The 23669-nt window shown below is 40.7% G+C and overlaps 1 protein-coding gene and 1 non-coding gene across 6 annotated transcripts; both read left to right on the forward strand.

Annotated features, from left to right (window-relative positions):
• Window positions 1–1671: 1671 nt before the first annotated feature.
• On the forward strand, window positions 1672–20510 carry KATNA1 (katanin catalytic subunit A1). 5 transcript variants are annotated; one of them, XM_058801331.1, is made up of 11 exons: window positions 1672–1912; window positions 7242–7416; window positions 8120–8277; window positions 9056–9239; window positions 11084–11205; window positions 12564–12669; window positions 13005–13163; window positions 14279–14405; window positions 16003–16137; window positions 16412–16538; window positions 20170–20510. In XM_058801331.1, exons 2-11 carry the CDS (start codon window positions 7246–7248, stop codon window positions 20366–20368), a joined length of 1488 nt encoding a protein of 495 aa, XP_058657314.1. In that variant the 5' UTR covers window positions 1672–1912; window positions 7242–7245; the 3' UTR covers window positions 20369–20510. The 5 variants fall into 5 exon arrangements, with proteins under 5 accessions (XP_058657314.1, XP_058657315.1, XP_058657312.1 ...); XM_058801332.1 differs by having other exon boundaries at window positions 1748–1766; XM_058801329.1 differs by lacking the exon at window positions 1672–1912 and adding an exon at window positions 2255–2393.
• On the forward strand, window positions 1935–2005 carry TRNAG-GCC (transfer RNA glycine (anticodon GCC)). The gene has a single exon. It is a non-coding gene; the product is annotated as a tRNA-Gly (tRNA).
• Window positions 20511–23669: the final 3159 nt, after the last annotated feature.

The following is a 23669-nucleotide window of genomic DNA, read 5'->3' on the forward strand; positions in this document are numbered from 1 at the left end:
AAACCATCCCACAATTCTGCTTAAGCGGATCATTCATTTATTCTGTGTCTAGCTGGTAAACGTAACAATTTCACATCATCTCATGGCCATAGTAAGGTATTCACCTTTTTTTTTTGAGTATTCTTTACTTGTCTCAACCATGACCTGGGCATCCCCTCTTGCCAGGTCTCTGCATTCCTGCAATCCAGCTACATGTGTGCCATATGATCTCTGAATGGCCATTGCACTTTTGGGGCTTAGGGGCTTATGGGGTGCTGACTTGGACCATGATCTCCAAGGCTCCTGATGTTCATATGAAAGGAATGTGCATCTTTGCTGACTTTTCCAGTAGGTACACTGGAGCATTCATCCACTTCATCCAGGAGTGCCAGGTTTCCAGTTTGTCAGGGCCCAGCAGTTGAGCAGTGGAGAATTCCTTGCCCCTGCTGACTGAACACACAGCATGTGTGTTTGATCTGGGGACAGGATGTGAGTGGGTGGTTGCATTGACATCTTCTTAAAAGTTATTTTAGAATAAGAGAAGGAATTCCAGCTCTCATGAGCAGCCTGAGTGAATTATCAGCTACTGGTAGTTGGTGACATTCCTGAGTTACTGAAACTGTTCCTGTTTTCTCAGGAAAACACACAATTGGTGTCTGTAGGGTAACACTTGATGGAATAATAAATCCCACACTGGATCTTTATAAGAAGTGAAAATCACATTGTTATTTTGGCTATTCAGACATGAAATATAAACATTAGTTGCCCAATTGCATTTATTTTTCTCTTCTCCTTCACATCCCTCCTCTACAAGTCCCGATTATGCTGCAGCAGCTCTTCTGTTTAACAGTAAAATGGCACAAGTGTAAGAGCAGGAATGCTATTGTACTTGGCTGTCACCTCATGTTTGTAACCTGTTCTCAGGAGACATGTTGATGTTCAAGAGTTCAACTTTTTGGTGCTCTTTCCGTGTCCTCTGCTCCCTCTTTCATCAAAATAAGTAAATCTTATTAATTACTGTTATTATTTTTATTATTTATTATGCATACATTATGTACTGTGAAGCTGTTCCTTAAGAGGGCAATGTATCACAGCTTTCATCTGTATTTGTCTTTGTGAAAATCCCTGCCCATCTCAAAGTGCTAAAGCAGAAACTAATGTGTTACTGGTTTCTGCTTTATTAGAGAGACTGAGTTATATCCTAATCCTTCCGCACTTGGGGAGGAGGTTGTGGAAGTACAGCACCATTCTTTATTCATTAGCCCACCTAAAAAGGGGGGAAATATTCCTCCAGCTATCATCAATCAAGTGATGTGATACACTTAAAATTTTAGAAACTCATCAGCAGCTTTCTGTGTCTTTACAGCTGAAGCAACGTAGGAATCATTGTTTTAAACATAGACATTTGTTAAAGGGATAGACTAAAACTGCCACTTTAAGAATGGGTAGAAATAGAGTAACAAGAGAGTAAGAATGGATGTGATACACTTAATTAAAGGATGCCATACTGCTGTGGGGGTTTGGAGTTCACCTGAAGGACTATCATAAACCTCCTGCCTTGTGCCCAACCTTTAGATCCTATTTGTTGCTAAGCAGCTGAGTCTATTTAGACAGGTGACGAGGTACTGCTGCATCAGGGACACTTAAGGGCAGTTTCCTGGTCTGACTCCGCTCGGCAGCAGGTTTTCCTCAGCACACTCAGACGCGTTTTCTTCCCCAGAACGACACCATCTATGAAAGCTTGAAGAGGTGCAGACAAGTCACAAGCAAAGAACACGTAGATAAAAGTGGGTGCTTGCTATTCACTTGGCAAAACTCACATTTGTTACGGAAAAGAAATAGCCAAAGAAACGCGTTCGATCATCAGGACGGAATTCTAGGCGAGTACAGTGGGACAAAAAAAATTCGCATTTGTCACCTTCGAGTTGCGAAGGTAAAGAAGCTGATCCGCACAAGCATTGGTGGTTCAGTGGTAGAATTCTCGCCTGCCACGCGGGAGGCCCGGGTTCGATTCCCGGCCAATGCAGTTGCTCTTTTCTTGCCGCCTTGTTAATTTTTTTTTTTTTTCCCCCCGCTGTTGACATTTAAAACCAAACTAGCTCTTCGCTTTTAGTCATAACGCTCAAAGAGACACCAACTCTTTGTCGGTCCGGCTGCGCGGACCTTCTCCCCCGTCCCACCAGGCTGGAAGTGACGCAGCCGGATTTGCCTTCAAAAATTGCCGGCGGCGGCGGGAGGAGGCGGCGGGCAGGGCCGGGGCGGGGCCAGCGCCGCTGCGGGAGGAAGGGGGCGGAAGAACTGGAGGGGTCGTGGCTTCTGCCGCCGTGAGCTGCTGCCGCCGCCGAGGGTGCGAGCTCCGGAGAGGAGTAAGTGAGCGGGACGGGCCCACGGGTCCGGCCGGGCCGCAGGGACAGGTGGGTCCGGGACGGGGGGGCCACAGCCGCGCCTCGTGTGGCGGGGCACCCCGAGAGTTCCTGGGCACGGGCGGGCTCCGGCTGCTCTGCCCCGCGGCCGGAGGGCCAGGGGCCACGGAGGTTGCTGACGCCACAGCCGTGAGCACGGAGCTCGTTGTGCCGGGGCTGTGGCTCACACGTGCTCGGCGCCGTCGGGGGCTGTCGCTGCCCGCAGGTGCGGCCGGCGCTCCCGGCCCCGCAGCCCGCCCGCCTGGGCTCCGGGGGCTGCTGGGACTGGCCTGGGCACGGAGCTCTGCTTCCTATGTCTCCCTTCACCCTCCACCTGCTGTGTTGTTTGGGAGTTTTTTGTTAATGTGCAGTAATCTGCGATGATGCAAGTTTTCTCTCCAGAGAGAGAGAAGCTCTCTGCGGAGCTGAAATCGCAGGCAACGATTTCAAATATCTGTTCACCCGCGGACCTCTCTAAACTGCCAGAGAAATTTGTTAATTTAACACTGATCGTCAAAAAGAATGCCAGCCCCCATGAAGTGGGGAGAAGCCTGTTTAGTAAAGCCTTCTGAAAGGTTTAGCCTGGAAAACATAAAATCACATGCCACCCATGTATCTCTACCTGTTGATTGATTTTTGTAATGTTTTTTGTTTTCCGCAAACTGCCAGCCAGCCACGCTTATGTTTGTGGCTGCTGGTGGTTGTTCTTCTGCCAACCGTTACTGTTAAATACAGCAACTGGGTGAGAACCATTTTGTTTAGTATCCACTAAGTCTGGCAGCTCTCCTTCCCAAGGAATCAACACAGTCATTTGTTGATACCAAATGTTGCATGCCATGGATGTTATGACAAAGAGTATTAAAGGTGGAAGGGATCTCAGAGGTGATGCAGGCTATCGTGTCATCAGCAAAAACTGATTCCTGAAAGCTGTTACTTTGGGGTGTTTTTTTCTCATCTGGCTTGCCAAGAGAACTTTGCAAATATTACCAGGTTGCTTTGATGTCAGAGCCTGTATAGCAGGATGAAATAATGGAAACATATGCGCTCTGCCAAAATTCAGGCTCTGGCTTAGTGCACACATTAAGGTTGGAGCGAAGAACTCCTTGAAAGTATTTTCCATGTATGGTTCGTGCCTTCCAGTCAGCAGGTCCACCACAGTAATTGACACACTATCAGTCAATCTCTTCTTTTTTAAAGTTTGGGGGACTTCTTTGTGTTACGAGATTGATGCAATGTTCCTGGATTCTAACGTGTGACTGTGAGCAGAAATTACTTGCAATCATTTCCACTGATGATTTCTTGAAGTTATTATGGAAAACGTGAAGTGTCCCCAGGGTTTTCTTGATAATGGTTATAATGGTTCTTGATAATGGCTGGTATCTTTCAAATGAAATACAAAAATAAGTTCCAAAACCTCATTCTCACAAGCCGTAGGGATCTCGAGCTTTTTGTTACTTTCAACCTGACAAAGCTGAAGAGATCTTGAACTTTTATTAGGTTCAACCCTTGCTGGACTTGGCTGTTCTATACTCTGGAAATATTTTAGGTCCTTGGAGCAAATGATAAAATGTATTTTGTAACTAGAGGTGGGTTAATTTCAGGGAACCTTATATACCCACAGCTGGTGTGAAGAGCGATTATTCTTGTGAAGTCTGTGTGTTTGTACACAGTGAAGAATTAAACTTGCAAGACAAAGTGCTTAGGTTATTTTCCTTATATCCTGTTCACTGTAAACTTTATGGGCTCTTCTCTGTTTCAGTGGCTGTTGGAACATAGATAATTTCACTGGTCATGATTCATGGGAAGGTTGTGGCTGATAAGTGCTGCTTTGACATCCTGTTACGTGATAGCACCAAGTATTTGTAAACACGTGTGATACTGCTAAGTATTTGTAAATACTTTAAAGATTATTAAGTAGTGCAGGATTAGTTTTGTGAGAGTTTTAATCCCTTCAGTTCTGGTCTAACTCTGGATTCGTGTGTAGTCATGCCTCTCCCATGTCCTCCACCCTGCTGAGCTACCCCAGTGTATTGTCACCTTCTGCCACAAACTTCAGTCTGCTTTCAGACTAGTACTGTAACTCTTCTTTTTCCTCCTTAGAGCTGCTTCACCATCTTCGCTTACAAGTGCAGCAGACCCATGGACTCTCATTAGCGTATCAGATCTGACACTGCCTGAAGTTGTGGCAGCAGCAGTGGCATGTCCAGACATAAGCAGAGCCAGCAGCTTTTTCTGCCTCTCTTGTACTCAAGAGCCTTGTGTTTGGAAGCCACTTCAAGCTCTTTTGCTCTTATGAGTCAAGATGAAGCAACAAATTAAATTGGTTTTCTAGTTTAAACCAAATTATCTTGCATTTTCAATAGTACTAATGACACAGGTAGATTCCAATAGCACTATAAGCTTGGGTGAGCACCTTCTTTTTTCTTTTTTTTCTTCCCACAAGTTGCTAGTTTAGTGTGCTTACATTTCTGTTTCTGCTTTCTGTCCTTATGTTCTCTGCGCTTTCTAACCTGAAATTGTCCTTGACTCTTCCATTATGTGCAGTGCTATCCTTTTGGTCCCAAGCTTTCTGACTTAGCCTCTTTAGTTTTGTTGTTACTTTTTTCCTAATTCTAGTTACTTTCACATTTCCAGATGAAAACAATTCTTATATAAACTTTTTTATTCTTTTTCTGTATATATAAAGTTGCTGTTCTGCTTGGATTGCTCCTACAGCATTCAGTGAAAAAAGTTACCTATGACTTCCCTCTGTATTTAAAAGTCTAGTTTGGTTTTAGTAACTTGCTATTACTTGATTTTTAAAATGTCTATTAGCATCTTGCTCAACTTGTGATTTCAGCAGTGTTAGTCATCAGTTTGAGTTCTCAGCACAGGCAAACAGGTGTATCTGGTAGGATGAGCAGGAGTGGAAAAGCTCGCTCCTAAATACAGCAGGGAAAACTTTGACATCTGTGTGATATCCATACAGCAGTTGGCAAACATCCTCAGGCTCTTTCTCCTGAGGTTAAAACCAACAAAACTCCCAAGCCAAACTGGGTCTCCAAAGCCTAATTAGCTTGGGACGCGTTAATCTTTGTAGTTGGTGGTCACATTTACTGTATCAGCTTGTAGGCATCATGGCCAGCTGGGCGAGCGTGTGGCTGGGGTGAGATTACAGCGTGCAGGTTCTGTGATAGCAGGTTCCCTCTCAGCCCGCGGGTCCCCTGTGCAGGGATGGCTGGGGGCTCTCAGAGGCCCCTCTTCAGCTCTGCTGCTGTCAGTTTTGCTGCTCTGGACTGAAAATTTTGACAGCAGCTATTTGCTGTCATGGAAGCTGGGGAAGGAAGAGGAAGGAAGCAAATAAAGAAGAGGATGGTGGCTCAGGAATGCCTGAGCTATGTTTCTGTGTGTGAAACTACTTGGGAAGGGACAGGAAAAGGAGTGAAAGCTCTAAAATGTTTGATTTGTACTTAGCAGCCCCTCTTTACAGTGGAGAGCTCACATTTTAGCAATAGGTTGGCAGGTGTGTGCAAAGGGTGGTTTCTGAAACCTCTGATAAAATGTCCAATCTTGACCCTGACCTGGTCCTGAAATATATTCAGCCTAAGTCTGTTCATTGCGCATGTGAATTTAGTGCCTCTTACATTCTTTAAATAGTTGATCTGTATCAAGTATGCTTCATCCCAGGGCTTAGCTGGAGTTGCTTGTCTGCAGTTGCTTCTTCCTGGCACTGGGTACAGGTACCAAAATGAGAGCAGGATGACTCTCTTGCAGGCGTGTTTTTTTGCTGATTTTAATGTTTTCTGTGCCTGGTTAGGAAATTATGAGGAGAGTGGGGAAATGCTTATGTGTAAGAGACAAGAAAAGTGGAGACAGCACGAGTGTGTTGGAGAAGAAGGGGCTGGGGTATGTAAGAAACTGACAGTAATGTGGGACAACTGTTCCCACAGGAACAATGGCACTGTAAAGAATGAGTCTACTTCTGCTGCTTCTGCTTACACTGTACTTGTATAATTAATATTTCTGTACTATTGTAATCTAAAAGTGCAGATTCTGTTAGTGCTGTGAAGTGGAAGTAGTCACAGTCTATGATGTTTGCTCCAAAAAAACACAAACAAGCATCACCGACAGGGAAAAACAGCATGGTTTGAACAGTGTGTTAAATAGAATGGGTGGTTGCACACTAAATGTTTAATTGTGGCTTTTACTTACCTTTCAGTGATAACTTAAACAGCCTTGATGTTTTTCAGGGATTTCTTTGTAGGTGTAAGAAGGAAGGTGATAGGAAGCTGCAAGCTGGGCATGGAAGGTGGATATTTGTTCAGAGAAACATTAAATAAAAATGCAGAATTGTAAAATCAAGCTAATAGAAGAATAGTGTTTTTCACAAGGCAAAATCAAATTATTAAAACTCACATGCACAGAATGTTAAGGCAAAAAAAAATTAACAAAACATAATGCATTAGGAGGAAGGGCTTTTATTTACTGCTTGATTGGTGTTTTTTTTTAAACCACACAAGACAGGCCAGACACAGTAAAATACTAGTTTACCTTGCAGTAGAATAAAGAGATAAGGAGAGTATGCAACTGTGACTTGTAATAATATATTTAAATCTGTATATCTTACATGGACTTTTTGACAGAATCTCCATGACAAGAAACAAAGCTGTGATGTGAAAAGCTTAATTTCTACTAATAGAACATCAATTAGCATTTTATATGTATGACATTCATTTTAGATCTTTTTTTGTAACCAGTGTTTTCTCAGCTTCTATGTTTTGATATACCAAATGAGGTAATAAGCATATGAAAATACTTGCAAAAAATTGTTTCAGTCCTCAGTTGGTTTTTACTTCTTTAATATTTCCTATTTTTTTTCAGCTTCATGTTGAACATGAGCCTTGTTATGATCATTGAGAATGTGAAGTTGGCCCGTGAATATGCCTTACTGGGAAATTACGACTCTGCCATGGTCTACTACCAGGGAGTTCTCGACCAAATGAATAAGTATCTGTACTCTGTGAGAGATACCTATCTGCAACAGAAGTGGCAGCAGGTAAATAGCACTTTTCTGGGACATTTTGAGGGAAAAGCATTGAAGTAGCAGGAATTGCCTATCTTACTGCAAACAAAAATGTAAAAATACTTACCCCATTCTTTCATATACTGGTGTTGTTATATATAGGCTTCTTTTTTGATATATAGACTTGTTTAAGTCATCTTAATGACTTCTTTGTCTGACAGTGGCAGAGCAGTCAGTGGAACATGGCTCTGTGCACTGTTTGCCCTGACAGCTATGCTGATGAGTACCCCTGCTATGCTCAAGATTTTAGCCTGGTCTCTTTAGGGTCTTATTTCCCTCAATGTTTTAGTGGGACTAAGGTCCTTAACAGCAAGTTGATAATTTCTCCTCAACAAAAACCCTTTTTTGTTTTTACTGATATTCTGCCTATTAGGTTGATACTTTTGATTGATATTCAGTCTGTTAGGTTCTGTCATACCTCTTTAGTCTGCAAAATTTGTCAAAAGTCTCCTAGATATTAAATCCAAAATCTCTTCGTTTGTTCTTTAAATGTGCTGAGGAAGACAGAAAAGCCTCCTTAATATCTAATGTGCATATTTCTTGTTTATTGAAGTAGAATTAGGTAGCTCATTAAACCCTGTGGAATCCATCCAGGCATTTCATGGGCTTGAACAGAGGACTGTTACAAACTTATTTCCAATGTGCTTCATCTACCTTTTTTTTTTTTTTAAATTAGGTTTGGCAGGAGATAAGTGTGGAAGCTAAGCATGTGAAAGATATAATGAAAACACTGGAGAGTTTTAAACTAGACAATACTCCATTGAAAGCCTCACAACAAGAATTACCAGCTCAGGATGCAGAAGTGTGGTCTTTGCCAGTACCTGCTGAACGTAGGTAAGAGGAAACCTGGAGACCTAAATTAATATTTATCAGGACAAAGTGTGCTTGGACTTCAGCCTGTTGTGGTGTAATTCTTGTTCTTGAGCTTAGGTGTGTAACACTCGCACCAGTAGCTTGACACCATTTGTGGTGAAGGAGGTGTCAGGTGGATGTTCTGAGGGCTTTATCTTACATAGTTCTGGCTAATGTCAAGTTTCTTCCCCCCTCACACTGTTCCCTGAGTTGTTTGGTTTTTGGTTTTGAGTTTTTATTTCACTTTTCTCTCTGTTGGTGTTAATTAGCTGATTCAGGATACTAAAGAGATTGTTCTGTGTGTCTTTTTGTTTGGTTTTTTTGCCTTTTTTTGTGAGTAGCTATCTGACTTGGTTCACTAGAAGTTCTAACACATGCCAGTGGTAGCATGAAGGAGGAGACAAGAGTATGTGCAAAGCAGACACAGAATCTGTGCATTTTGACAGAAAGTGGTTGTTAGATTACTTTAGCTGTATTGTCAAATTATTGTTTGCTGGTTAATGTTTTTTAATCTCCATATTACTTCTACTGATGAAATATGCAAAGCAAGGCACTTGTTTTAACCCTGAGGTGAACCCTGAGCTTGTGGCACAAGGAAAATGGATTTTCAGTCACTATCTAAAAATGCCTGTCTTGTTTCTGACATACAGATTTTTATCTTGAGCCATGTGGCTTTTCAGTTTGTAGCCAGTTGATTTGGTTATGTGGTGCTCACCAGTGGCTTTACACTGAGGCTTTTGCATATGTTACAACTAACCAGAGCTTCGCCCGGGCCCAGGAAGCGTCAGTCGGCTCCGTGCAGTGACTGCAGAGGGCACAGCAACCGCGCGGGTGCAGCTGCCAGGGGCTCCCACCGCCCGTCCTCGCGCAACCCCAGCGATAAAGGGAAGGCGGTCCGCAGCCGGGAGAAAAAGGACCAGCAAAACAAAGGAAAAGAGGAAAAGGTAAGCTTGAAAATTAACTTTGTGGAGTTGAGAAGCTCAGTTGTGCTTTCTTACTACTGACTGTATTGTAAAATGCCTATAAAATGTTTCTTCTCTTCATGTCAGTGTGCTGATTTGAATCTCACCTTGTAAGGTGTCTTTTCTTTGTGCACAGTGCTGGTTATGGATTAATTAAAAACAAACAATCGCTCTGGGAAGTTGGGATCTAGTAAATGTATCTGAAGGTGGGTGCCAAGAGGGTATTTCCAGGCTCTTCTTGGTGGTGCCAAGCAACAGGACAAGAGGCAGCAGGCAGGAACTGGAAGCTCTACCTGAACATGAGAAAGCACTTTTTTACTGTGTAGGTAACCACACACTGGAACAAAGAGGTTGTCCAGAGGGGTTGTGGAGTCTCCCTCACTGGGGATACTAGGAACTGTAGACACAATCCTGTGCCATGTGCTCTGGGATGATGCTCTTTGAGGAGGGAGGTTGGACCAGATGACCCACTGCGGCTTCTTCCAGCCTGACCCATTCTGTGCTTCTGTGACATCTTTACTGCAGCTTGAAGGCAGTTGTTTAAAATTGTATCACTGAATTTCTGAAGTTGAGCCTGGTGGAGCTCATTCACATGGAATGTCTTTGTGGCATAATTGCTTTGAGTATAATTTAAACCAAGATTGATTTGCCTCTTCCAAAGCATATCAAGATTAACTTCATCTCTAAATGAGACTCTTGCCTTTTATTTCTTTTTTTTTCTTTTGAGATACATTGCTGGCTCTCTTAGTTGTAAATGAACAAAACACCAGTATTCTTGAATTGTGATCTGTTCTTGGCAGAGTGCTTTAATTTTGGTCACCATAAATTTAGCAGATGACCAAGGTAAGAGACCATACAGGAAACAGTAGATTCATTGCTTTCCAGGGTCTAAATAAATCAGATATCCATGCAGTAGTTTGTTACCTTCAGCAGCCTTAAGTTGTGGCAAGGTGCATGGCCTGTGGAGAAAATATAGTCTACAAGGGTGGAATTGTTTAGCTGCGTAAGCTACTACCTTTATTAGGAGCTAAATTAGATTGCTTCTGAGTGATAATCCTCTCCCCATCAAATATAACCACAGAGAGACAGGATAGGTCTCTTTTTCTCTTTTACAGTTGTTCTGTCATCACCAGTGCTTGCTGTTAAATGTATAAAACCAGGGTATGTCTAGTGAATTTTATTTCCTTTCAGTTGCATGGTCTCTGCTGTTTGAGCCCTTTCTACTATGTAGCTTCTTTGCTTTGACTCTGCTGCAGAGCTGCTTCTCTGCTGTTCATGTCCATGCTTCTGTATCAGTTAATTAGCTCTGGTTTTACCCCTCTGGCCTCACCATTGCTCATTCTACATGTGGAAATCATGCTTAATTTTTTTTTTTTTTTTGTGTCCCATATTTGTGGAACACACATACATATTTGTTACACTTTGAGAATTTGAGATACTCTCAGTGTGACAGTTTGGTCCAGTCTTACACATAATTTTCCCTTACTGTGTCTCAGATAGTTTCAGATTTCTGTGGGAGAAGAGGCAGAAATTGTTACACTGGGATAGGTGTATGGAGTTTTGATGAGGTACCAAAACAAAGAAACTGCATCAGTACAACCTGCTGGCTTTGGGGAGAAGGAAATGGACCCAGGGCAGTACAGAAATCTGGGTGAAACACACAGATCCATCCTGCAGTGTAGGTGTAGTACAGATGCTTCATAATTTTCATGCTGGTTTATGTTGCCACCTTCTAAAAATACGATGCTATTGTGGACTTACGGTAAAAATTCATTAGTAGTATGGCCTTTGTTATGTATTTACATTGTTATATCCTTTATATGTAGACCAAATCCACATCTGAGATTTCAGAGTCTGAACCAAAGAAATTTGATAGTACTGGATATGACAAAGATTTAGTAGAAGCTTTGGAAAGAGATATCATTTCTCAGAATCCCAACATCCGATGGTAAGTTTGAGTACTGCTGCTAATCTCTTGAGCTGTTTCTGTTTCCTCTCATGTGATTATGACAAGAATTAAGCATTTTAACAGATACTTGCATATAAAAAGGTACATACAGGTTTTCGTTATTGCCTTTAAACAGGCAACTAAACTTTTTACGTAGTTGAATACTTCTAGAACTCAAAAAACTTTTTTCCCCACATATATTCATATAATAGCTTGGGCTGGACAGACCTTTAAAGATCAGCTAAAGCAGTCCCCTGCCATTGCAGGGACATCTTTCTCTAAATCAGGTTGCCTAAAGTCTTGTCCAACTTGGCCATACAAAGCTTCTGAAAGAGAGTCCTAAGATCAATTTTTGTGATACACTGACAGAAATTAGAAACTTTTACACTGAAAAAGAGTATCTTTATTTGAAATCTGTTTTGCTACTCTGGGGCATATCAAGACAGAAAACTGATTAACAAATAAGTTATGTCAATATAGGAACCCTTTGAAATGTTGCTGGATGTAATGTGGCCACTAGTATAAAATATAACCCTGTGCCAGTACCTTTACATAAATGTCTTAAATATTAAACCTTATATAAAAGTTGCTTTGTGTTCCAAATGTTTCCAAGCTTAGGAGGATTAAATGAGCAAAATTCTTCTGGCAAATAAAGTAGGCTTTAAAAAAAATCCAACGGTCCCACAAAACACTTTTTGTGCATGCAACTGCCTTGTATTTCAGTTTAATATTTAAATGTATGTTTCAGTTTTTGTATTGAATCCTAAGTTACTACTTCAGATTTTAAACTAGTTCTTCATATAGATGTGTTTTGAAACCAAAATGTTACTTGGGCACATGCTGATAGGAGGAATGCCCTGGAAGTTATTTTCAAGGAAATAAGACCGGCCTGTAAGGTATCTAAGAATTCATACTTTTGTAACTCTGAAAAATAATTCTAAAAATCATGTTTAATTCTGCTCCATCTTCAGCAAGTTGTTCTTTTAACAATGAAAGATGGTATTTAAGTTTCAGGGACATCCAACCTCTCAGCAAAACAAGAAAGCATAATTGGTAGTTAGCCTAAGTTTAACCAACCTGCTTTCTTCTGCTTGTCTTTCTCTGAATACTGACAATGTTGCTCTAATGAAATAGTTCACAGTTGCTTTTGCTTTTGCATCCATCCAGAGTCTGCCAGGCAGATGCCAGTTGTAGCTGTTACAGGCTTTTGCCTTTAGAACATAAATAATTCAGGAAAATGAATTAGGTTTATGGGAGAACCAATGTGTAATAAGTTTAATTGTGTGGTTTTTTGAGCTGTGGAGTGATTCTTTTGCCTGCTGTCTGAATCTGTCAAACAACTTTCTATTTCTTGTCAGGGATGACATTGCTGATTTAGTAGAAGCCAAAAAGCTGCTTAAGGAAGCTGTAGTTTTACCAATGTGGATGCCAGAGTTCTTCAAGGGGATTAGAAGACCATGGAAGGTATGAAAAAATATGCTCCTGTGATCATAAGTAGGATTTTGAGATTGGATCTTGGCAGAAAAAGAAATTTCAAATGTTTCACAGTTTAAATAAATTCCTCTTGTGTTTGAGTTACAAAATTTATTGTAAGTAATAACAAAATAAAGATGTCAGTCAGATACCTGCACACTGTCTTCAGCTAGGTGTTTGCTAGTGAGCAATGACATTAATTACTTACCTCTGAATAACTTCTCAAGGGAAAACTTACATCCAGTAGTTTACTATTACACTAAACAAACTGTAAAATTCTCTGGTTTGATTCTTGTCCTAAACGTGGTTCTTTTTTATTTTAATAGGGTGTGCTGATGGTTGGTCCTCCTGGTACTGGAAAGACCCTCCTAGCAAAAGCTGTAGCCACTGAATGCAAGACAACTTTTTTCAATGTTTCTTCTTCCACACTTACCTCAAAATACAGAGGAGAATCTGAGAAACTTGTTCGTCTGCTGTTTGAAATGGTGATTTAAGTTTCTGAACATGAACAGGGAGATAATGAAGTAGATTCACCTTTGGAACAGTGAAACCTTACCAAGGTTTCAAACTTACAGCATATATAAACAGCTCCCCAAGCTGGGAATGCTTGGAGGCATTTCTGATTTGCCCATTTGCATTTCAAGATTATTCCTAAATGGATTTATAAAAGCTGAAAAATAAGTAGTCTTTTATTTTCAGGGTTAGCTTGCTACATTAGAAGTAGCTCACTATAAGCTGGTGAGTGCTGCAGAACAGACTTAATGGAAATTTAGGGATGGAATTAATTGCTTTCTGAGTGAGAACCTATTTAGGTTGTGTGCTTTGTTGTTTTTGTGGGTGGTTTTTTGTTTGTGGTTAAAAGAAGTGGCCTTCCAAACTGTAGTTGGCTTTGGAGCACATAATACTTGAAATAATACTCAGAAAATAGTTGTCTTTTTTTCCCATGTGTTACCAGGTGTGTGTGCAGTGTTTGCTAGGGTGCCCAGTACTGAAGGGGACAGCAGAGTTAAAATTACAATAGTCAGAAAAGGCAAGAAATAAAAGATATTTTACATTATAGTTTGTTAGGCAGGATACCAGCTCATTTAATGTGATTGTTCAAAAATGCAGGTAACACAATGAACAGCATCTCAACTGCTCTAATACAATAGCTTTTATTATCCTGGATCCTTGTCTTTAAATGCTCTTGTTTTCAAAAAGGTCAGGTATTTTGCAGTTGACCTGTCTCTTGGACAGGCTCCATGTCCTGATGTCCCAGCTTAACATTCATCCTGGCTTTAACTGAAATACTATTCAAGCAATCTGTGATGACTTTGACAGTTTAAAATATTACTCCTAATGTGGGAAACAGCCTATGGCTTATGAAATGTTTGTTTTGAGCTCTAGCAACTACAGAACTTTGCCAAAAGCCCTTCTCCTCAAAGGCTCTGAATGAATGCACAGCTGCTCTGTACCTGAGGGCTGGGGTCTGAGGGGGAATGGTGGGGATTGTTTGATACCTGGGGAAAATACATCATTTCTCAGCTCTGAATATGCTGCTACTTCTTAAATGGGAGTGAACTGCTATTTCAGCTTGTGCTTTATCTTTGGCTTTCTCCAGGCTCGATTTTATGCCCCAACAACCATATTTATTGATGAGATTGACTCCATCTGTAGCCGCAGGGGAACTTCGGAGGAGCACGAAGCCAGCCGACGTGTGAAGGCAGAACTGCTAGTTCAGATGGATGGTAAATAACCTGATCACTGGGAACTACTGGACTGCAGGAAACTTGAGGGACAGGAAAAAAAAAAACAAAAAAAAAAACAAAAAAAAAAAAAAAAAACAAAAAAAAAAAAAAAACAAAAAAACAAAACAAAACTTCATTCTTCAGAAGCAGTTTTTCAAAAGCTGTACATGAATTGGGGTTAAAAGGCACAAGTGACATTATTTAATGATCTTTTGGCCTCTGAGCTATGATCTTGTATTGGTGACTCAGAATAAGGAAGATTAAGTGGAAAATAGAAGATTTCAAAAGAGCAGCAGAAAAAACCCCAAAAAACCTGCTTCTCTCAGTCTTTGCCTGGCATTTCACTCACTTCTTGAAAATTAAGTAAAAACTGCTTCAACAGAACTGTTACCTATTTTTATTTAAACTTCAAAGGCAGCATTACATTTCACTTCTTTGGGATCTCTTTTTCTCCTAAAAAACATAAATAACAAATGAAGATCTTCTGTTTTATAGAAGAGAAGGTTGGGAGAGTTTTCATTTTAAAATACTGATTTCACTACAAATACGTGGCTAAAATTTCACAAAATAACGAAGTTCAAAAGTAGGTAACAATGCAGAGTTGCTACAGAGAGCCTCCATTTTATATTCTGGGTAGCAGAGAGAAGGAAAGGAACTACTGAGAAGTGCTAATCTATGGTCTGCTTTGTGATAGAATTCCATGAGTCAGAAGATTTGCATATTTATTTCTCCTTCTCTGATGTTCGTACCCTTTTATTTTTGTCTTTAAAGAGCAGCAGAGCTCTAATACTGTTCTCATATCAAGTATGTACATAATCTGATTTTATTAGTAAGAACTATTTCAATCCATTTACTTAAGCATTAATAAATTGTGTTTTATATGCAGACTCTCAGGCAGACTAGGTGCAGCTGCTGTCCCACAGCCCAATCCTGTTGTTCTAAGCAAAAGCAGTAGATATAGAGAGTAGCAACTTTAATGAAATTACATTCTTCCCCTTGTAACAGATTCATAGTGTTTATAAACTGAGGTGTTCTCTTCTCTTTAAGAAGCTGTGATTTAGTCCACCAAATTTAAACATTCACTTCAGCAGATTGCACAGTCCACCTGTACATATGAAACCTTTGGCTGGACTTGAGAAGTGAAGGCACCTTGTAGGGGAATCATGCTGCCTTGGTGTGGCTGTTGGTGAATACTGTGGGGGATGTTTGTTGGTTTTGGTGTGGTGATGGTGTTGGGCGTTGCTTTGTTTCCTCACCGGCTGCTACAAGATGTCAGTGTGAAAATTGAACCACTCTTGTGGCAGAAGTACAAACAAACAACTCTGCTGTAAAACCATTCTGGCCATGATAGGGAGGAACTTCCTGGTCTGAGCAGTGCCCTGTGCCCCTGCTGCTGTTCAAACCAGGCTTCCATTCATGCTTGCAGGCTCTCAGAGAGATGGAAAAGCAAACTCTGTTGTGCTTGGTGATTCTGTTATGCTTGGGCCCATTAAAGTGCAGTAGAGTACAGTTCTGCTTTGGTACTGCAGAAGTGTTTTCTCTATACATGAAATTTCAATAAACATGTATATTTTACCTCCTCTTTTCTTCACTGCAGGTGTTGGGGGGGCTACTGAAAATGATGATCCTTCTAAGATGGTCATGGTACTTGCTGCTACTAATTTTCCTTGGGATATTGATGAAGCCCTAAGACGGAGACTAGAAAAGAGAATTTACATTCCTTTACCATCAGGTATGAAGAATTGGGGAGAGGAATGGTTAAAAATTCTAAAATCTAAACTTTATCAACATTCCTTTAGTTTTGATCACTTGATTTAAAAATCTAATTGATACATGTATGCAAATTCACTTATGGATTCAGGACCAGTTGAAATCTAAACATGAACATTTACCCTTGTAGCAAGTGCAGTGTCCTTTTTCTCATTCTTTCCTCTTATCCTCCTTCAATTTATTGTTTATCTTCAAAAAGGAAATTGTACAGACTCAATTTTCTTTTCTGTGATTAGCCAAAGGCAGAGAGGAACTCCTCAAAATAAATCTGCGAGAGCTGGAACTGGCTGATGATGTTGACCTTGCAAACATAGCTGAGAAGATGGAGGGTTATTCAGGTGCAGACATTACCAATGTATGCAGGTAAGCTGGCATTGCATCATTTGTGTTACTACTGCTGCAAACTTTGGGAAAACTGCTTGTAATGTGGCCAGTTCACAGGATTAAAGTTATTGGATAAAAATAGACTGTAACTTGTCTTTTATGTATGGCTAAAGGGTGAAATACTGCATTAATATGTACCTAAATTTCCATTTGGAGAGTAGTTGCAACCTAGTAATCTAGTAAGCTGTGATTTAGGTAAAATTCCACCTTCCTTCACGTAGACTAAATTCCATGCATGAAGATTATCCAGAGGATGGTTAATTTGTGGAGTTGCAGTCATTCTGCTTGGGCTATATGATTGCTGCAGAAATCCATGTGAGAGACAACAGTGATATAGGTTGGAATAACTAAAGTAAAACCATGGAGTTTTCTTCTTTCATTATATGGAAAAGGCGTACAATCTTGTGTGATGGTACAAGAGCTGTGTAGCCAGCACATTGGTTTTGTGATGAGACTGACTAAAGTTTTCTACTACCTCCTTCATTTCCCTGTCTCCTCAGTACTGTTGGCATACGGTTGTTTGTGGGCCAGTTCTCTAGCCTAGATTCCTGAAATAATTGACTAAAAATATCTTCTAATTCTTTCCAATTTTTCAAAGAAAATAGAAGGGAAGGGAAGGAGAGGACTGTTCTGTTAAGAGATGAGTGTCAGCTGTCCTGTTTACAGCAAAGACTTGCACTGGCACAGCTGTGGCAGTGGCAAGCTGTGAGACCTGCAGTAGGGGACAGAGAACTGAAGCTGTTTAGATGCTGTTGGAGCACCTGTCTAAAGCTGCTTTCAGGCTTTGGAGGTAGCACTGAAGTGTGGCAGGGCAGGGCTTGAGCTCCCAGCTGCTCCAGCCCAACCTGTGTGTGCTTTGGGCAGGGTGAGAGAGCTGGAGTAAAAGCACCTCTGGCTGCTCCCTCCAACGCGGCTCCGTTTCTTGCCTAGATTGTAAACGCGGCTCTGCGGACAGTGTCAGTGCAGCTGAGAGGAATGTGCTGTGCCACAGGGATGAAAGCAAAGCTTGTACACAAAGCTGCCACCAAGGCTCTGTCAGCAGGGCCACTGCAGGCTGAGCTAAAAGTTTGGAGCCTCAGTGGAGTTTCCTGAACAAACCTTGCACACTGTCTGGGAAAAGAATGGTATGTTAGTTGTTCTGAATCAGTGTTGTGGAGATTTGTTTAATTTTGTAGGTTTGTGAGATGAATTTCTGGTGTTCTTTTGATCTGTGGTTCTGCTTTGAAAGGAGTTTGTGCTAATAGGTTCATGTTATATGAAAGAGAATTTATTTGGTCTGCTGCTTTGTGCATTTTAGCTGCAGTTTGTCTCCTCCAGTCTGTTCAGTGTTTGTTGTTTGTAATTAATTTTATACTGAATATCAATACGATTGTTTTAGAAATTAAAATACTTGTAATGTTTTTCAGTGAAATTTATGTGTGTATGTATTTGTGCATAATTAATTTTGATTTTTTTTTAACCAAAGCCCCTTTGTACAAATACTATTTCAAAAAAAAGGCAAACAGATAAAAAAACCACAGGAAACATCTGAATCTTCTGTTTGTGGCCATCTCTGAAGTGATGACTGAGGTGGCAGCAAGCAGAAATCCACATGAACTGAGATTTGGATGTACATAGTTTGAAATCACTAAGAAAGTACTCATATTACTGTGTATTTACACTTTGTTCATGGTGTCAGGAGCAATAGCTCTTGGATAGGATTGTTTCATTTCCATTGAGACAAAAATATGTGGATGATTTAAAAGTGCTTTATTGCGGTTCAGGCTCTCAGGATAGAAGCAGGGTAAAGTTGAAACTTGTATACTCTGTCAGTCCTTGCTAGTGGCACAAGCCAAGAGCTCTGGTTTACTGAAATTACCCTCCTATCTTAAAGAATTGGAGGTGAAGTCCAAAGTTTGCTGAGCCAGAGTGAAAACCAGTCAGAGGTAACACTACAGTTGGTAGCAGTCAGCATATAATCAGGGGGAAATGAAGGTGAACCTTCATTTTAAAATCCAGGAAATACAAAATGCACCCAAATTGCAGATTAGTTGTGAGTATGAACTAACTTTGGACGGTTGTTTTGGGTGGACTGTCAGTGTTGAAAGGCCTTTAGAACAGAACTGGTCCCTGCTGTGTCTGGCAGTGGGTGGCTGCCTGTTTTTTGAATAGGGTTTTGATGCTTCTTCAGGCACCAAGAGTGCATTTGAGAAAGCACCAGGAGTTCAGTTTGGAATGACTGTCCATAAAATGACTTCACAAAAGGAAGTGGTGGCAGCTGCACTTCTGTTCTATCAGTGTGTTAAGGTGTATGATGGGATTGTTGCTGGTTGGCTGGATTGTTTTTGCAGGACTTTCTGGGTTTTTTAACTGCTGTCTGCAAGCAAATTAGATGCATGGAGTGTCCCCTCAACCCATTGTGTAACAATAGCTTATGGTTTACAAATGATGGTGTAACAGTGAAGGGTGGTGATACTTGGTTGAGATGGAGTTCAACGAGACAATGTTTTGGTTGTTCTGAAATTTTAGTTCCTGTATTAAGAGATTTTAATTTATTACTTAACACTGAGATGAGCTCAGAGCATGGTGCTAATAATATCAAGGTTGTGGATTCGATACCTGTACAGGCCATTCATTTAAGAGTTAGACTTGATGATCGTTGTGGGTCCCTTCCAGCTTGAATATTCTGTGATTCTGTGAGTTCTTTAGTAAATTCCTGAAGTCTGACAGTTATGGTTTCCTTTAGCGGGAGGGGGGGATGGTACTGAAACAGAGCATACTCAAACCATTTTTCTAAGTCCTTCTGGAAGACAAGGTTTAAGATTTTCTCTCTTTGGATTCTCACCTTCTTACATGACACAACATACCATTGTGATATCACCCAGATTACAGTTCCATCTTTTATACTGTTAGATTAGCAGCGTTTTCTTGTTATTATTAGATCTGTAACAATGAATTGGCAGGAACTTCAGCCTTCCAGTGTTACCTAATTATCACTTCACTAGCTATCACCTGCTGCCACTAGAGTTACTGCTGGAAATCTAAATTTAGTCAAACCTAACACTAAAGAAAATGACACACTTGTAAAAGTGCTTAGTGCTCATTAGGGCCTGAAGTTTGAGGAGCTACAGACAGAACAGATTTTGTTATTTAACATTTAGCTTTTGAGTGTAGAGGTTGGAGGTAGATACTGTTGACTTCCCCATCTTTGAAGTGGGATTCCTGTTCAAACCAGGAAGCATTCAAAACACTCCAGCTACTCCTTCTATATCTAGGAGGAGTGGAATTGTTATTGCCTTGTTCCTATTTAGAAATACTGTAAACAGCAGCTGCATCATAGGCATGCAGTGACATCAGCTTGTCTTTACCTCAGTCAGTTTGTCTTTACCTCTTTTGCCTAGCCTATGAATAGTAGCTCTTCAGATATCCAGTGAGGATAATGCCATGTTTGAAAAATATGGATAACATGGTATTGTAGCTTGTACAAGCACTTGGAGATATTCCCATAAAAGTTTACAGTTCTTGATTGAATCTTTTTGAATGCAGCAGCTTAACTGGAATGCTGTGTTGAGCCTTTCAAACAACTGAACTGCATTGAGTAATGATTTTATTTTCTCACCCTCCTGACCAGAGATGCATCATTGATGGCTATGAGGAGGCGTATTGAAGGCTTGACACCAGAAGAAATCAGAAATCTTCCTCGAGATGAAATGCACATGCCAACAACTATGGAAGACTTTGAAATAGCTTTGAAGAAAGTTTCTAAATCTGTTTCTGCTGCGGACATTGAGAAATACGAGAAATGGATAGTTGAGTTTGGATCATGTTGAGTTGTGTTCTCTGGAAGAAACCACCTTATGTCTTAAAACAGCTTTAGAAGTAATCGGTGATCTGTCAGTGCACTGCGTGCTCTTTTTAACTTTTGTAATTTAAGAGCAACAGATTCTAAATAAATTTTTTTTCTAAAATGCATGTTCTGCCTAGCTCTCTCTGAACTAGCTCAGAAGTCACCCATTTTTCTCAAATGCTGATGGTATCTGATTTTCAAGATATTTTAAAATTACTTTAATACTCAGACTCCGTTCATCAGTATTTACTCTTGGAAATTTGCTTTTGTGTCAATAAAACCCCCCAGGCTAGCACTTTTAAGTGAGTCAGGGATGCTGGGAACTTGAAAATGGGACAAACAAGATGCCGTTACACAGATTTAAATCTTGGAGAACTCTACCTTTAAACTGTTGTTAAAGAACCTGTGCAAATGCTGAGATGTGGAACGGCAATGGTCATGCTGGAACAGTCAATGAAGTTAGTGAAATTTGAGCAAGGGGTTAAGATCATCATGGGTTTACAGTAGCTGTTAAATAATATTAAAAGACATCCAGCTCGTGTAAACTAATTCTGTGCAGCCAGCAGTGATGCTGTCACATGTGTAGTTTCCTTGTTAGTCTGAGAAATCAAAAGCTTTCTGGCATTAGTTCTGCAATAGGTGTTTCTCCCTTGACTGTCTGGTACTGCAAGCAGCAAAACGTTAGACTGGTGAGTTGGGTCCTGGTTTACACGGTTATTCTGGTAAGGCAGCACGTGTTGTGTTTGTGCTCAGTTTATAACCCTGACTTTACAATTGACATAAAATCTAAATTCTCATTTGTCATTACTTAACTGCTTCTCCATGCCACTTATTGTCTGATTCTGCAGTAACCATCCGGGTAATAACTTTAGATTGTGCTGAACAATGGTAATTGTAACTAAACCGCCTTTAATTTCTATCCATCTTCTGCTGTTTGGGAAACATTTCTTCCTGCTAGCTCCTCCCAGTGCAGCCAGCTGTAGCTCTGCTTATGGGTAAACTTCATTATTTTTCATTAATCAAATAGGTCTGGACTTGTACCAGCTGGTAGATCCGTGCTGTATAAAGCTGGCTGTGGAATTCCTGTTCATAATGGTAATGCAGAGTTGCAGTCTGAGTAGGAGGCAAGTGCATCTCAGAGACACAGCTGTGTAAATGCCATTATTGTGAGCATCTTGTTCATGTGCCTGACATTCATGGCTATGTTGTGAGTGACAGCTGGACATGCTGAAAAGGGACTTCCAACAGTGAGAGGCTCAATTAAAACACTGAGATCTTGTGAGAGCTCCTGAATCCCTGGGTGGACCTGGCAAGATGAGCCCAGAAATGAAAGGAAAAAGTTGAGATGAGTATACAGATGTGTACTTTTATATTCTTCCATTTCCAGAACGGAAAACAAATTTACTATTTTCGGATAGTCTTATGTGTCAGAGTTATTAAAAATGTGCAGTATTTTGAAGATGTGGGTACTCTTACTACTTATTTTTCTGTTTGTATGTAAGGATGAGAGTGTAGCTGTCGGGTGTTGTTGCAGATTTCTCCTAATTCACTGCAAAAAAACCAGAACATTTAATCTGTCTCCCACATAAGCAGGGAGAGTCAGCAAGCTTTGGATCTTGGCAGCAGTCCATTGAGGGGCCACTTAGACTAAGTGTGATATATTTTGAGAACTCCTAAAGTAAACCTCAACTTGAAAGCAGTAGTTTAGTACTCAACCAGCCCTGTTCACTCGGACTGAACAAAATTGTCGAACCTACCACTATCCCACCAGGGATTTTTTTTTTTTGTAGATGGGTTTTGTTGGTTTTTTTTTTTTTTTTTTTTCAGTTCCCAGTCCCCTCACAGACCTTCCCCTAGAGGGCACATCAGTCCTGGAAAAATGCAACGTACCATGACCAGCATGCAGGACAGTTGCCCTTTCCTTACTGTCTTAGTTGGGTGACGTGTTTTTTTAATCAATTTACAAAATAGTTCAGAGTGGTGCCAGCCCAGAGTAGCACTCCTCTGAAAGGTATGTGACCTGTGATTTGGGAAAACCATGTGCATGCTAAAGCAGAAACACAAAAGCTTTAACTTAAAGACTTGATAACTCCAGCTCCATAAAGCAGCAGAAACTGTGGCAGTTACTGTGCTCAAGATTTGCACTATTTGTAGAATTCCATTAACATGATGGTGATACTTCTTTCCTGTTGCTTTATAACTTTACAGAAATCAGCCAAGTTTTGAAGCAGTACCAACACTTTCAGGCTTAACCATGCATTTGTGGCAGCTGTTTGGAGCAGCTAAATCTCCTTGTGGCTGTTGCAGGTGCTTGGTTTCCAGTTTCATAAGGAGGGATGCAAAGAGCACATGCAAACAGCTGCCAAGTTTCCATCTGCAGCATAATTCCTACTGTGTTTATGCACTAAGGGCGAACTACTGTGTTTCTTGTCTGTCCTATTTTTTTTCCCAGAAGAAGCTAACTTCTGTCTTGAACATCACTTCTTCTTGAACTATGCTAATGGAGGGGCCAGGTGATATCAAAACCAGACAAGTTTGTCTACACCTGTTTGAATTTGAATACTTGCTCTTCTCTGTGCAGTCACCACTCCTGTGCTAATCCTAACAGTTTCCTGCTCAGCCATGGGTGGCAATCCCCTGCCACCCACAAAGTACTAGAACAAAAAAAACCCAAAACAAAAACCAACCAACCAAACAAAAAACCAAAAAACACCCAACAACAACAAAAAAAAACCCAAAACAAAACAAAAAGTTTGAGCAGTGTTCCTGTTACCTTGAGCTGGTGTGGTGTGTACCACACTGCACTGCTGGGTGGTGAAGTTTGGTTTGGTGTTTTTACAAGGCAAAGTCAGTGTTAGAAATGTTCCTTTTATCACTGCAGTGCTGTCAGCTCAGTGATACAGTGAGAGCTGTTCCTGTCACAGAGCAGCATCTGAGTAACTTGGATCTCATTAAACACATGCTGTTTCCTTAGGGCAGGAGGAGGGGGGGAGCCCCAGCTTTTCTCCCTCACTCTAACAACTCCAGCTGAACACAGGTAATTCTGATCACTCAGATGATAACTGTGCTCAGTCTACTGTCAGGTAGTTAACAGATGTGAGGTTTTTTTCCTATTCATTCTTCATATCTGTAAGTAAGAACAATGAAAAGCTAAGAAACAGACAGTGTCCTGAGCCTGAAATGTTTGGCAAACCACTGTTACACCTAACTAGAAATGCACACATGAACACAGTCTAATAAACAATTTAATTGTTTATTTGAAAAATGTTAACAGTACAAACTGG

Source organism: Ammospiza caudacuta, chromosome 3 (genome assembly GCF_027887145.1).
Source record: "Ammospiza caudacuta isolate bAmmCau1 chromosome 3, bAmmCau1.pri, whole genome shotgun sequence".
In the NCBI taxonomy this organism is placed as follows: domain Eukaryota; kingdom Metazoa; phylum Chordata; class Aves; order Passeriformes; family Passerellidae; genus Ammospiza; species Ammospiza caudacuta.